This window comes from Garra rufa, chromosome 24 (genome assembly GCF_049309525.1).
Source record: "Garra rufa chromosome 24, GarRuf1.0, whole genome shotgun sequence".
Lineage (NCBI taxonomy): Eukaryota > Metazoa > Chordata > Actinopteri > Cypriniformes > Cyprinidae > Garra > Garra rufa.
In genome coordinates, this window is record NC_133384.1 from 16,435,294 (window position 1) to 16,448,079 (window position 12,786).

The 12,786-nt window shown below is 34.9% G+C and overlaps 1 protein-coding gene across 1 annotated transcript in view; it reads left to right on the forward strand.

Annotated features, from left to right (window-relative positions):
* dok6 (docking protein 6) overlaps positions 1 to 12,720 on the forward strand; it is a 66,094-nt gene extending 53,374 nt beyond the window's left edge. Inside the window, exon 6 of the mRNA XM_073830553.1 lies at positions 9,126 to 12,720. Within this exon, the coding sequence (XP_073686654.1) occupies positions 9,126 to 9,274 (149 nt within the window). The 3' untranslated portion in view covers positions 9,275 to 12,720. The remainder of the gene's footprint in view (positions 1 to 9,125) is intronic.
* Positions 12,721 to 12,786: the final 66 nt, after the last annotated feature.

Below are 12,786 nucleotides of genomic sequence, written 5' to 3' on the forward strand. Positions count from 1 at the left end.
TATCTATCTGTCCATCAGTCTGTCTATCTATTTGTCTGTCTGTCTGTCTGTCTGTCTGTCTGTCTGTCCATCTATCTATTTGTCTGTCTGTCCATCAGTCTATCTATTTGTCTTTCTGTCTGTCTGTCCATCCATCCATCCGTCTGTCTGTCTATCTATTAGGGGTGGCACGGTACATGAAAAACAACCGAACCGTTACCGAACGTCACTTGTCTCGGTTCGGTGCGTGTATTCGTCGCATGATTCAACGCATGCGCAATGTAGCCTCGTGAGTGTCCTTTTTGCGCGAAATAAGAGGTGTGTGTAGACATACAGACAGTAAAAGTGGAGTGCTGCAGGTTACGTCACGTGTAGAAATGGCAAGTGGGAGAGATAAGGAAGGCTGCCTGGAGTTGGAGGATGCGCCAGCTATGATACGCTGTTCATCCAACTTGGCTGTGCTTTCAATTTTATTAAAGGAAAGGATGAAGCTGATTGGTTGGTTCATGTCACATGGCCTGCGTTGAGCTTGTGGAATTTTGAAAAGTTGAGATGTTTTTATCTCCATGCGGCACGTACGCGCCTGGAAAAAACGAGCGTGTCGCACCGCGTCGCTTCCATTACGAGCGCGCATACCACGCGTCTACATTTCAAATAACGAACTTGAGTGCGCAAAAGAGGCTTCATGTGAACGGCCCCTTAGCCAGGTCAGGTGTGTGGGAACATTTTGGATATCATGATTTCATCTTAATTTGTCAGTTCATCTGAGAAGACATCACGCCAGTGTGTTGGTAGACATGCAAGTTAATTCTTCAGTTCAATCTTTATGTGCTAAAAAGGCACATAAATTCCTGTGGAGATACACATTGTCCTGTTTTTGCCAAATAAATGAAAAGCATGTCATCAATGTCTTCTCTATTGCTGTATCAAATCTCCCCTAGCTTTCCTCAGAGATGGTCTCAATAATGTGCTTAAAGTCAAGTCCAATTCAGTTTGTGCATGATTACATGATAAAACTTTTTTTTTTAATAATGTATCCTAAATTGTGGATAATCAAGCTACATTTCATATGCCAAAACAAACTTCTGGAGTGTTAAAGATTAAAATGAAAAAATAAAAACAAGAACCGTACAGAACCGAAAACTGTGACCCTAAAACCGTGATACGAACCGAACCGTGGGTTTTGTGAACCGTGCCACCCCTACTATCTATCTGTTTGTCTATCTGTCCATCAGTCTATCTATCTATTTGTCTGTCTGTCTGTCCATCCATCCATCCATCCGTCTGTCTATCTGTCCATCAGTCTGTCTATTTGTCTGTCCGACCATCCATCCGCCTGTCTATCTGTCCATCAGTCTGTCTATCTATTTGTCTGTCCGACCATCCATCCGCCTGTCTATCTATTTGTCTGTCTGTCTGTCCATCCATCCATCCATCCGTCTGTCTATCTGTCCATCAGTCTGTCTATCTATTTGTCTGTCTGTCCATCCATCCATCCGTATGTCTATCTGTCCATCAGTCTGTCTATCTATTTGTCTGTCCATCCATCCATCCATCCGTCTGTCTATCTGTCCATCAGTCTGTCTATCTATTTGTCTGTCTGTCCATCCATCCGTCTGTCTGTCTATCTATCTATCTATTTGTCTATCTGTCCATCAGTCCGTCTGTCTATCATCTATCTATCTATTTGTCTGTTTGTCCATCTGTCTATCTATTTGTCTCTCTGTCCATCCATCCATCCGTCTGTCTATCTATTTGTCTGTTTGTCCATCTGTCTGTCCATCAGTCCGTCCATCCATCTGTCTGTCTATTATCTATCTATCTGTTCGTCCATCTGTCTGTCTATCTACTGTATCTATTTGTCTGTCTGTCCATCAGTCCATATATCCGTCTGTCTGTCTATCTATCTGTCTGTCTGTCTATCTGTCTAATAATAAATATTAAACTGCATTTAAAATGAACTAAAATTAATGCACAATAAATACTAGTAAAGAACTTTATATATAAAAAAACTAAAAATGAGTTTGTGTTGAATATATATAGTATTGTTGAATTTGTATTGAATATATATTGCATTAAAGAATACTATATTACATTTGTAAAGTGTTAAAAGCAGGCATGCACAAATATGCAATATGATGAAACCTCAGGTACATACAGTGGACTCATACTGACATAGTGTTTTTATACACAAGCAGTCTGCAACCATTACTACTGCTCAGAAGTTTCCATAAATATTGAATTCACACGTGAGGTTGTTTATATGTCGTAAACTAAGTTTAATAGTACAATGCACACATTGTTAGTGGTGTGTTAGTGCCCATTTATGCTACAGCTAGACTGAGCTGATGCAACCGGCCCATGATGCAATGGCAGAGATGTCATACTGTAAGTACAACAGTGACACATGCATCATGTGTTTTTTCTTTTTCTCCAGCTACATCTATCTGTTAGTCTGAACAATATGCGTGTGAAGGACTAAAATTTAAATCAAGGTTAAAACAAGTACAATACTTTTACAGTACTATACTGTAGTTTCTGCTCTTCATTCTCTGAAGCTGCCATGTAAGTCAGACTGGTGTGACCGTCTTGCTTTAATGTCAAGCCAATGACAAATCATCTGTGTCCTACCAGGTTAGATCAGTGTGCTGCAGCCTCTTGTGTGAGTCTGTGTTTATGCACACGTATGTGTGTGTGTGACAGCTGTGGTGTAACCCGGAGCCCCGGCACCGCAGGAGCTGTCTTGCACACAACAAATATGTTTGTTTACCATCCCAGCAGATAAGTCCTTTTTTTTTTTTTTTTGTCCTACCCCACTGAAACCATGCCAGAACTTTGAGCAACAGTTCTGCAGTATAATGACTTTTTTTTTTTTTTTTAAGACTGGCTTGTTTCAAGTGAGGTACGAAAAGCTTGTTTGGCTTCTGTCATTTCATAGGAACTAATGAAGAAGAATCGAGAGGTTGTCACTTGTTTTCTTCACCGGTCGTTGTTAGTTAGAGCCCCTGCGGTGGGAGCTGATGGTGTTGGCCAACTGGCTGTTTGCAGTCAAAATTGGGGAGTCAAACACAGCGGCACTTCTGTCGATGTTATTAGTTAAAATAAATGTAACACGACGCCAGTGTTTGGAAATAAATCAATACACATTTTCTGTGCATGTTACTCCTTCAATAAAATAATGTTAAAAGGGAGATTGCCTTTTTACTTCAGTTTAGTGTTTGATGTTTAACAAGTTTTCTTTGCAGGGTTATTTTAGTATTTGTATACTATTACAGTATTTATTAATATTTTTATTTAGCTTTTATTTTTAGTTTAATATTTTTTAAATTGAATTTTATTGATGTTGTAGTAATTTTAGTACAAATTAAACAATGTATCTATCTGTATAGTCATATACATGATATATTATATTAATATAGTCTATATATATATTTTGAAGATCACAAAAGAAAAAAAAATATCTAGACTAAAAACTTAAAATATAAGAAATATTAATTTGACAAAACAGATACTAAGTCACTTATTTTTTTATGTGTTCAATAATAATGTATAATTTATATATTAATTCATAATTTATTTATTTACTAGTTTTGCTTATATATTTATGTCTTTTACTTTCTTATTTAGTGTTTGATGTTTAACAAGTCTTTGCAGGGTCATTTTAGTATTATTGGTATACTATTACAGTATTTACTAATATTTTTATATAGTTTTTTTTTTTAGTTTAAAACTTTAATACAGTTTTAACTTATTTTTATTTCATCTCATATATATATATATATATATATATGTATATATAATTTCAGTTGTTAAGTTGTACTAAAAGTACTACATAATAATACATACAAATCATATTATACATTATGTATTATATAAAATGTTTTTTTTTTTAGCTTTTTTTCTTGTGGAAGATCACAAAAAAATAGATAAAAAATAAACTTAAAGAATAAAAAATATCAATTGGACAAATCAGATACTAAGACACTTAATTTTTAGTTGAATAATAATTTATATTACATGAATTAATAAATTATAAATGTACTAGTTTTGCTTTGTTTTTTTGTTTTTTTAGAAACTTGTAAAGATAAAAAAATATTAATTGGACATATCAGGTACTTGTGTTATTATTATTTGTTGTACAATAATAATTTATCATTTATATTTATATTAATGAATCATTTATGCAAATACTTTTTTGCTTATATATTTTTGTCTTTTTACTTTCTTATTTAGTGTTTGATTTTTAACAAGTTGTCTTTGCAGTGTTATTTTAGTATTTTTTTTTTGTATACTGTTACAGTATTTATTCATATTTTTAATTCTTTTTTATATTGAATTTGGTTTAAATGTATTTTTAAAGTGTGTATGTATTTTTGTAAAAATGTATTTTTTTAACAAGAAAAAAAAACGTAAAAAAAAAACAAATATTTATTGGGCGAATCAGATACTAAGACGTTCTTTTAACCATTTTTTTTATTTGTTGTTCAATATTTATCATTTAAATTAATATCAATTTCTACATGTATTATTTATATAATCTCTGATGAATTAACTTTGTGTTTACATAAATATTTTTTTCGTATCCTGTTGCTGTATATGTCTTTAAAAATGAATAATGGATTTCTAATGTAGACTACAGTCACGTCGTCTGATTTTTCATTATAGTTTGACTCTCAGTATTTGATAAGGATAGATTCCTGGTGGCTCAGGTACACTGTATTGCCTTTGTTATAAGAAAGTGATACAGCTTGTAGGCTCCAGACATTGCAAATATTGTGAGAGTGTCCTTGTGTGTATGTGTGTGTGTGTGTGTGTGTGTGTGTGTGTGTGTGTGTGTGTTATCATCCAAGTGCTGTTTATCTGGCCGTTGCTTCATTTCCTCCATCCTGTAGAGCTCACTGCCAGCTCAGATCATCTGTGGCGCACTACCCTGACTGCAATTTCCTAAGGTGAAGGAAACACACATGTGGACGGTGTCTGGTTGGCAGGTCGCTGGGGCCACAGAGGCAGAACATGTTTACCAAGCATGCAGGACAAGTGGCGCTCCGACTGCCCTTGGGTTCATACAGGCTCCCACAAATCCGCTTACAACAAATGTGTGACATCTGGATGAGAGGACACCTTCTGTGCCGCCTGAATCATGTACCAGAACAGGAGCGCACAGTTCTGCCACATTCAACCCTACTCCAACACACCTGCCTGGAATTTTCTGGAAAATACAGAGATAGTTCAGCCAAAAATGAAATTCTGTCACTAATTATTTATCCTCATGTCATTAGTTCATCTTTCGAACATAATATATTTCTGATTAAATCCGAGATCTTTTTAACCCTGCTTGGATAGCAGCGCAACTGACATGTTCAAGGCTCAGAAAGGTAGTAAGGACATCGTTAAAATAGTCCATGTGGTTCAACAGTATCCAACAGTCTTTGGCGTCCTTTCAGGAGAGTACCACAGAAGAGAAGAAATTTTAAATTGTTATTTATTTGTGGGCCCTGAATGCGTCAGTTGTGTTGCTGTCTATGCAGGGTCGGAAAGCTCTTGGATTTCATCGAAAATATCTTAATTTGTGTTCCGAAGATGAACGAATGACAAGAGGGTGAGTAATTAATGACAGAATTTCATTTTTGGGTGAACTATCTCTTTAATGATTGCTAAGCAAAGCAATATGTGTGGACAAGTAAGGTCAAGGTCTCTGAAATTAAACAGAATATACATAAAATCAATACCTGAGTCAGATATCTGCATTGTATCAGCATGTAAATTACCATATCTGCTGAATATCATCATATCTGCTTTATATATTAAAAAACTCAGTAGTGCTTCACACGTTACAAAAAGTTACAAACACAAACCAATGTTCTAACAAAAGAACAACAAAACAAAAAAAGTCTAAAGGTTCAATAAACTTTTTCAAATGAATTAAAAAAAAATCTGAGTCGGAGAAATCTGGCCAAGTCTGTCATTTTATCGGAAGTTTATGAGATTTTGATAATCATTCGGGTAAAAAAAAAAAAAAGTAAATATACAATGTATACGGTATATGAATTAATTGTTCCCAGTAAAATGCGTATGGCAAGCCATTTTAGCCTAAAATATACTCAGCGTTACTCGTCGTAAATGCATTTTTACAAGTAACAATTCCAATCACAGAGCTCTCTAATTCAAATCTTACTAGTAAAATTTGAATTTTAGAGCTCTGTAATTGCATTTTTACTAATAATAATTAAATTAGAGAACTCTCTAATATGAATTGTTATTAGTAAAAACTGAATTAGAGAGCTCTGTAATTGCATTTTTACTAATAATAATTAAATTAGAGAACTCTCTAATATGAATTGTTATTAGTAAAAACTGAATTAGAGAGCTCTGTAATTGGAATTATTGCTAGTAAAAATTGATTTAGAGAGCTCTGTAATTGGAATTGTTACTAGTAAGAATTCAATTGTAGAGCTGTCTAATTAAAAATGAATGGAAGTCAATGGAGACATATTAGTAAAAATATGGCAAGCTGTTTTAGCCTAAACTATACTAAGGGTTACTCATTGTAAATGTATTTTTACAAGTATCAATTCAATTAGAGAGCTCTATAATCCAATTCCTACTAGTAACAATTCCAATTACAGAGCTCTCTGTAAAGCAATATTTACTAGTACAGCAATAATTCCAATTAGAGAGCTCTTTAATTTAGGTTTTACTAGTAACATTTCCGAAAGCTAGCTTAGAAAGCTCTTTAATTTAATTATTACAAGTAAAAATGCAATTACAGAGCTCTATTAAATTTTTACTAGTAAAAAAACACTTAAAAGATATGTTTAATTGTAGTTTAGTAAAAATGATGTTGTAGAGCTCTGTAATTTAAAAATGAATGGAAGTCAGTGGAGACATATGACTAGTAAAAATTCATTTGTAGAGCTCTTTAGTTGGAATTGTTACTAGTAATAATTGAATTAGAGAGCTTTGTAACTGTAATTGTAACTAGTAAAAAATGATTTAGAAAGCTCTATAATTGGCATTGTTACTAGTAGGAATTGAATTATAGAGCTCTCTAATTCAGCGGTTCCCAATTCCAGTCCTCGCGACCCACCGTTCTGCACATTTTGTGTTTCACGCATCGCTTCCGACGTTTGTTCTATTCCAACGTTACTGTCCTTGCTTCGAAGTGGACATCACAGGATATTCCGCCATTATTCATTAGTTCGAAGCGAGCGTATGTGTTCCATTTGAAGGTCATTAAAGCGTGCGAGACGTAAATTTAAAATGCATTTATTTACAGATGCACTTATGTCACACTTCTCTAGTAAGTTTCATCTGTGTGTGAAGACGCTACATGCGGTGACGTAGCGCAAATATGTGAATGAATGTTCCGAAGTATAGTAAACAGATTTCCCCCGCTTAGGGAGCAGGGAGCAATGAACACTTTGCAGGGACCATGTCAATCGAATCGCAGTTCCTGCACGGACCTCACTTCTAATGAGCTGGTTATCTGAATCAGGTGTGTTAACTAGGAGAGACATGCAAAATGTGCAGAGCGGTGGGGCGCGAGGACTGGAATTGGGAACCGCTGCTCTAATTGAATTGTTACTAGTTAAATTGCAATACGACGAGTAACACATAGTATATTTTAGGCTAAACTGGCTTGCCATACTAATCGGAATTGTTACTAGTAAAAAAAATGAATCAGCCAGCTCTGTAATTAGAATTATTACTAGGAAAAACTGATTTAGAGAGCTCTCTAATTGGAATTGTTACTAGTAAGAATTCAATTGTAGAGCTCTCTAATTGTAATTCTTATTAGTAATAATTCAGTTGTAGAGCCAAGTAATTAAAAATGAATGGAAGTCAATAGAGACATATTAGTAAAAATGTATTTGTAGAGCTCTCTAATTGTAATTGTAACTAGTAAAAACTGATTTAGAGAGTTCTGCAACTGCCATTGTTACTAGTAGGAATTGAATTATAAAGCTCTCTAATTGAATTATTAGTTAAATTGCAATTACGACGAGTAACACATAGTATATTTTAGGCTAAACCGGCTTGCCATACTAATCGGAATTGTTACTAGTAAAGAAAATGAATCAGAGAGCTCTGTAATTAGAATTGTTACTAGTAAAAACGGATTTAGAGAGCTCTCTAACTGAAATTGTTACTAGTAAGAATTCAACTGTAGAGCTTTCTAATTGTACTAATTAGTAATAATTCAGTTGTAGAGCCAAGTAATTAAAAATGAATGGAAGTTAATGGAGACATATTAGTAAAAAATTGAATTGTTACTAGTAAAAATGCAATCACGAGGAGTAACGCTTAGTATGTTTTAGGCTGAAACTGCTTGCCATAGACGCGTCGTGAAAACCCACTCTATAATGCATTTACAAAACAAATGAAATGAGACCATTTAACTTATAAAGAGAAAAGTCGGATTTTAGTATGGTGATATCTAGAAAACACAAATCCACTGGAAATAGTACGCAGTTCTGGCATAGTATTCTCAGAACACTATGATTTGGGACGCGCTAATTATTATTTAGGACGGGAAATATTCGAATTTGGGACAGAGAGCTGGCGCCGGATTCAGCATTTTTGTTTTGCTCCAAAAATACCTTTAACTAAAGAAATAGTTCACCCAAACTAAACCACCCACCTGTAACAAGTTACAGTCTTCCAATGCAATACCTGTACTTTCCTCAGAAGCGGCTCGGTTGGATTCTAAATAAGGTCTGTGTCATTCACTCGGTGCTTGTATTTGTTTGAGTCAGGGCTCTATATATGGTCTCGGGATTGTTAAGAAACAAGTTTTGTGTGTTTCGCCTACTTGGTGAGCAGGTATCCTCGTCTCACCCTGGATATTCTACTCCTCCTCATCCATAATTGATCACACAATCACCTCTAGAAAATCGAGTTAAGCCATCTTCCTCTCCTGCGAGCGTGCCAAACACTGATAGGTGGAGAGTTGCCAACATCTTTTTCCCCTCCGTCTTGTTTGAGGAACAGTGCGATATTAATGCACAAAGGCGATCAATGCTGCATTCAAAAGCGCAAGTTAATCGATGCGCAGGAATGTGTTCTCTTATTATCTTTACTCGAATGTCTTTTGGAATCAGTGCCGTGTCAATAACATGCGTTATGATCTTTCTGGCTCTTTCAAGGTACGAGCTTGACTATGACACTCATTCCACGAGCGCAGACGTTCCAAAGCTTCCTTTCCGAGCAGACGGAGGAGGAACGGAACCAGGAGCAAGCGACGGCGGCCTCTAGCGGCTGCGATAGGGATTGCAGCAGCTCGCCGCTGCGTTGACGAAAGCCACGACTCACGGACATTCCAAAGCTTTAGGAAGCTCATAGACACATGTACAGTATGAACTCTCATTATATATGTATGTATATGTATGACTTAATAATTATTTGTAGGACAGTGTGTATACTAAGAACTCTAGGAGCCTCTTTTTGTACGTTGAAGAAAAAAAAAAAAAAACAAATGCCAAAAAGTTGTACCATAATCTTTATTTTCCTTGTGTAGTTTAAGACAAAAGACTTTCTGCAGTTATTTTTCAGATTTACTGTAAATACTAATGCGCTGTAGCGCTTCCAACAAATGTTTCTTGCATTTCTGTCTGTCGTCGTAAAGGGACGCCCACTTAGATTCTGTCAAACAAGATGTGTGTTTGTTTTAGCACCATGCACTTTTAAATTAGAGCTTGTTTTGCACTTTTGCCATTTGCTTTGGGTTTCAATGTGCAGCCATGTTGTCTGTAGATGCGGGCAGTGTGGGAAATGGGGAAATATATGCTATACAGTTGACGTGGAAAGTTTACATACACCTTGCAGGATCGGCAAAATGTTAATTATTTGACCAAAATGCATGTTATTTTTTATTTAGTACTGACCTGTCCACAAGAGAAAATAATCTGTTAACAAGTTAACATACACTTGATTCTTAATACTGCGTTGTTACCTGAATGATCCACAGCTGTGTTTTTTTGTTTAGTGATAGTCGTTCACAAGTCCCTTGTTTACCCTGAGTGCCTGCTGTTCTTCAGAAAAATCCTTCAGGTCCCACAAATTCTTTGGTTTTTCAGCATTTCTGTATATTTGAACCCTTTCCAACAATAACTTTATGATTCTGAGATCCATGTTCTTAAAGGACAACTGTTCAGGACAAACAAGAGACTAATGAACAACTATCACTAAACAAAAACAAAAACAAAACACACACACCTGCTGTGGATCATTCAGGTAACAACGCAGTATTAAGAATCAAGTGTATGTAAACTTTTGAACAGGGCCATTTTTATAAATTCAGCTATTATTTTCTCTTGCGGACTGTATGTAAACATCTTTTATGTGAAATGTCTTATTCAGGTTGGTAGTAAATATAAAAAATAACATGAATTGTGTATCATCCCTTTTATTTTGGTAAAATAAATAACATTTTGCAGATTCTGCAAGGTGTATGTAAACTTTTGACCTCAACTGTACTTTTAAACGGATAGTTCACCCGAAAATGGATATTCTGTTATCGTTTACTCACTTTCCAAACTCGTATATGACTTGTGTTCTTCTGTGAAACACAATAGAAGCTATTTTGAAGACTTGCTGGTTGCATGTTTTCATCAAAAGCACTATAAATGTATCATAAAAGTGAGTCCAGGAATTGATTCTGGATATTATGAAACCATAAAATAGTGTTGTGTGGTGAACAGACCCAAATTAAAGTTAATTTCTTTAGCTCACATTATAAGTATGTTTAAATCATGAATGAATCACAAATTTTGAATCAGATCTGTTCATTCACTACTAACTTTGGTCACAAATTCCATTGGACTCTCTTGGAAATGAAACTAGGGGTTGGCGATTTGACCAAAATCATATATCACAGTATGATTAATTTTATTTGACTGTTATGATATATATCACAGTATAGTTGTTTTTGCTTTAAATAAGGTCGTTATAATATCAAAAATTTTGTACGTAAAAATTGCCTAAATTAAAAACGAACAAACTCAAGCTCACTAAAGACAAATAAACAGTCAGCTATTAAACAGGAATAAGAAACACTTCACTGTGTAAATTAAATATATATTCCTCCTTATTAAAGTTACAAAAGTAATTTAGTCAAGAGCGGTAAGAGATTTTCTCTCTTTTGTTGTTTGATTAACATCAAAGACAGACAGCAGGAATATTAGACTGCTGTCACTTTAAGACCTGCCCGAATCCAATACACGGTTAAACATTGGTTTTCTTTCTTAGCTGTTTGCTTTCACTTTTTAAATTACCGTCTTTACAAGTATACTTACAAAGACGACCGTTTTGACACATACAAGTGTGTGTATTTGACCATTTAAGGTCTATAAAGCTGCAAAAATAAGTCTTTCAGACAGAGTGTGCATATAGCAATATAAGTTCTCTTTCACTGCTGATTGCGTTTTAACAGCTTAAAATCACATTTTGGCTTAAAATTGCATTTTTAAACCGCAATGCTTAAAAATTATACAGTGATACAATTTCATAACCATGTAGGACAGCAAAGTCCAAAATCTCTACCAGTTGACGATTTTTTTTCTGGTATATCGCCCACCCCTTGATGGAACTTGCAACCATAGCTGCTTTTGGGAAACAAACCCGACATTATTTGTCACATTTTTGGATGAACTATTCCATTTAATCTTTCCCCCCTTATTTTATATTTAATTTCTGAAATGTGTGTACACACTGGACGGGAGGTTCGGTTTATCTGAACCTTCTCACACTGCAGAAGAAGTGCCTTCAGACTCTGCTAGACTGAGACTCTGGCTAGAACGCTGATTAAATTAGCATCCTGCTAGCCATCCAACATGTTCATAACTGAATTACGTTTCTACGTTGACACTGCATTTGTCTGAAAGCAGAACAAAATGTCTATTCTCTCCCTGCACAGGAAAATGCTTTTTCCAATAACTCTACTGAATGACTTTGAAGGTTTTCAAAGTTGCAGATGGTCTTGTATAGATGGATGATAGAAGTGTGCACAGAAACAACAATGCATTCAGTGCGACAATCAATTCAGATTTACTCGACCGTAAAATACCTTTAAATGACTGTTGATGTTTTGTCTAATTGTGCTAGAAAAACCTGTTTCGACCAGAATAACACCACAAATGATCGTGACTCATGATGTGGAGCTAAAGGTTTGAGAAGCACATGAAGAAATTTTCCCCCCATGTAATTCATTCTAGTCAGCGTTTAGTAGCACTTGAATGTGAATTAACCTCTGTTTTATTACAATGTACATTGTTTTTCATTTAAAAATGTTTAAAAAAGGGAATGCCCTTTTCTAAAGGGATTTCTAAGGGATATTTGGTCAAACACTGTGTTTAAGTCCATGTTTTTCAAACCTTGCCGGCTATGAACATTACTTGGAAATTTCCTTTGGGTTTTTTCCAGGAATCATTTCTTGTACAATGTCTTTCTGGTTGTGTTCAAGCATTTACACAGGTTTCAGTTTGTGTGTGTACGTTTTTTTAATCCATGTTTTATTTTATGGCATTAAGTAGAATTTTGTCCTGTGTGGATATGTCAATGTTTACTGAGTAAAATAAACTGAATGGACTTTACAGAAACAACTGAATGCTGTGATAAAAAAAATAAGCATGTATAAAACAAGCAGTTATTTGATCAGAAACACAGTAAAAACTGCAATATTATGAAATATTATTACAATTATCATTAACGGTTTTCTTTTAAAATGTAATTTATTCCTGTGATGCAAAGATGAATTTTCAGCATCATTACTCCAGGCTTAAGTGTCACATGATCCTTCAGAAGTCATTA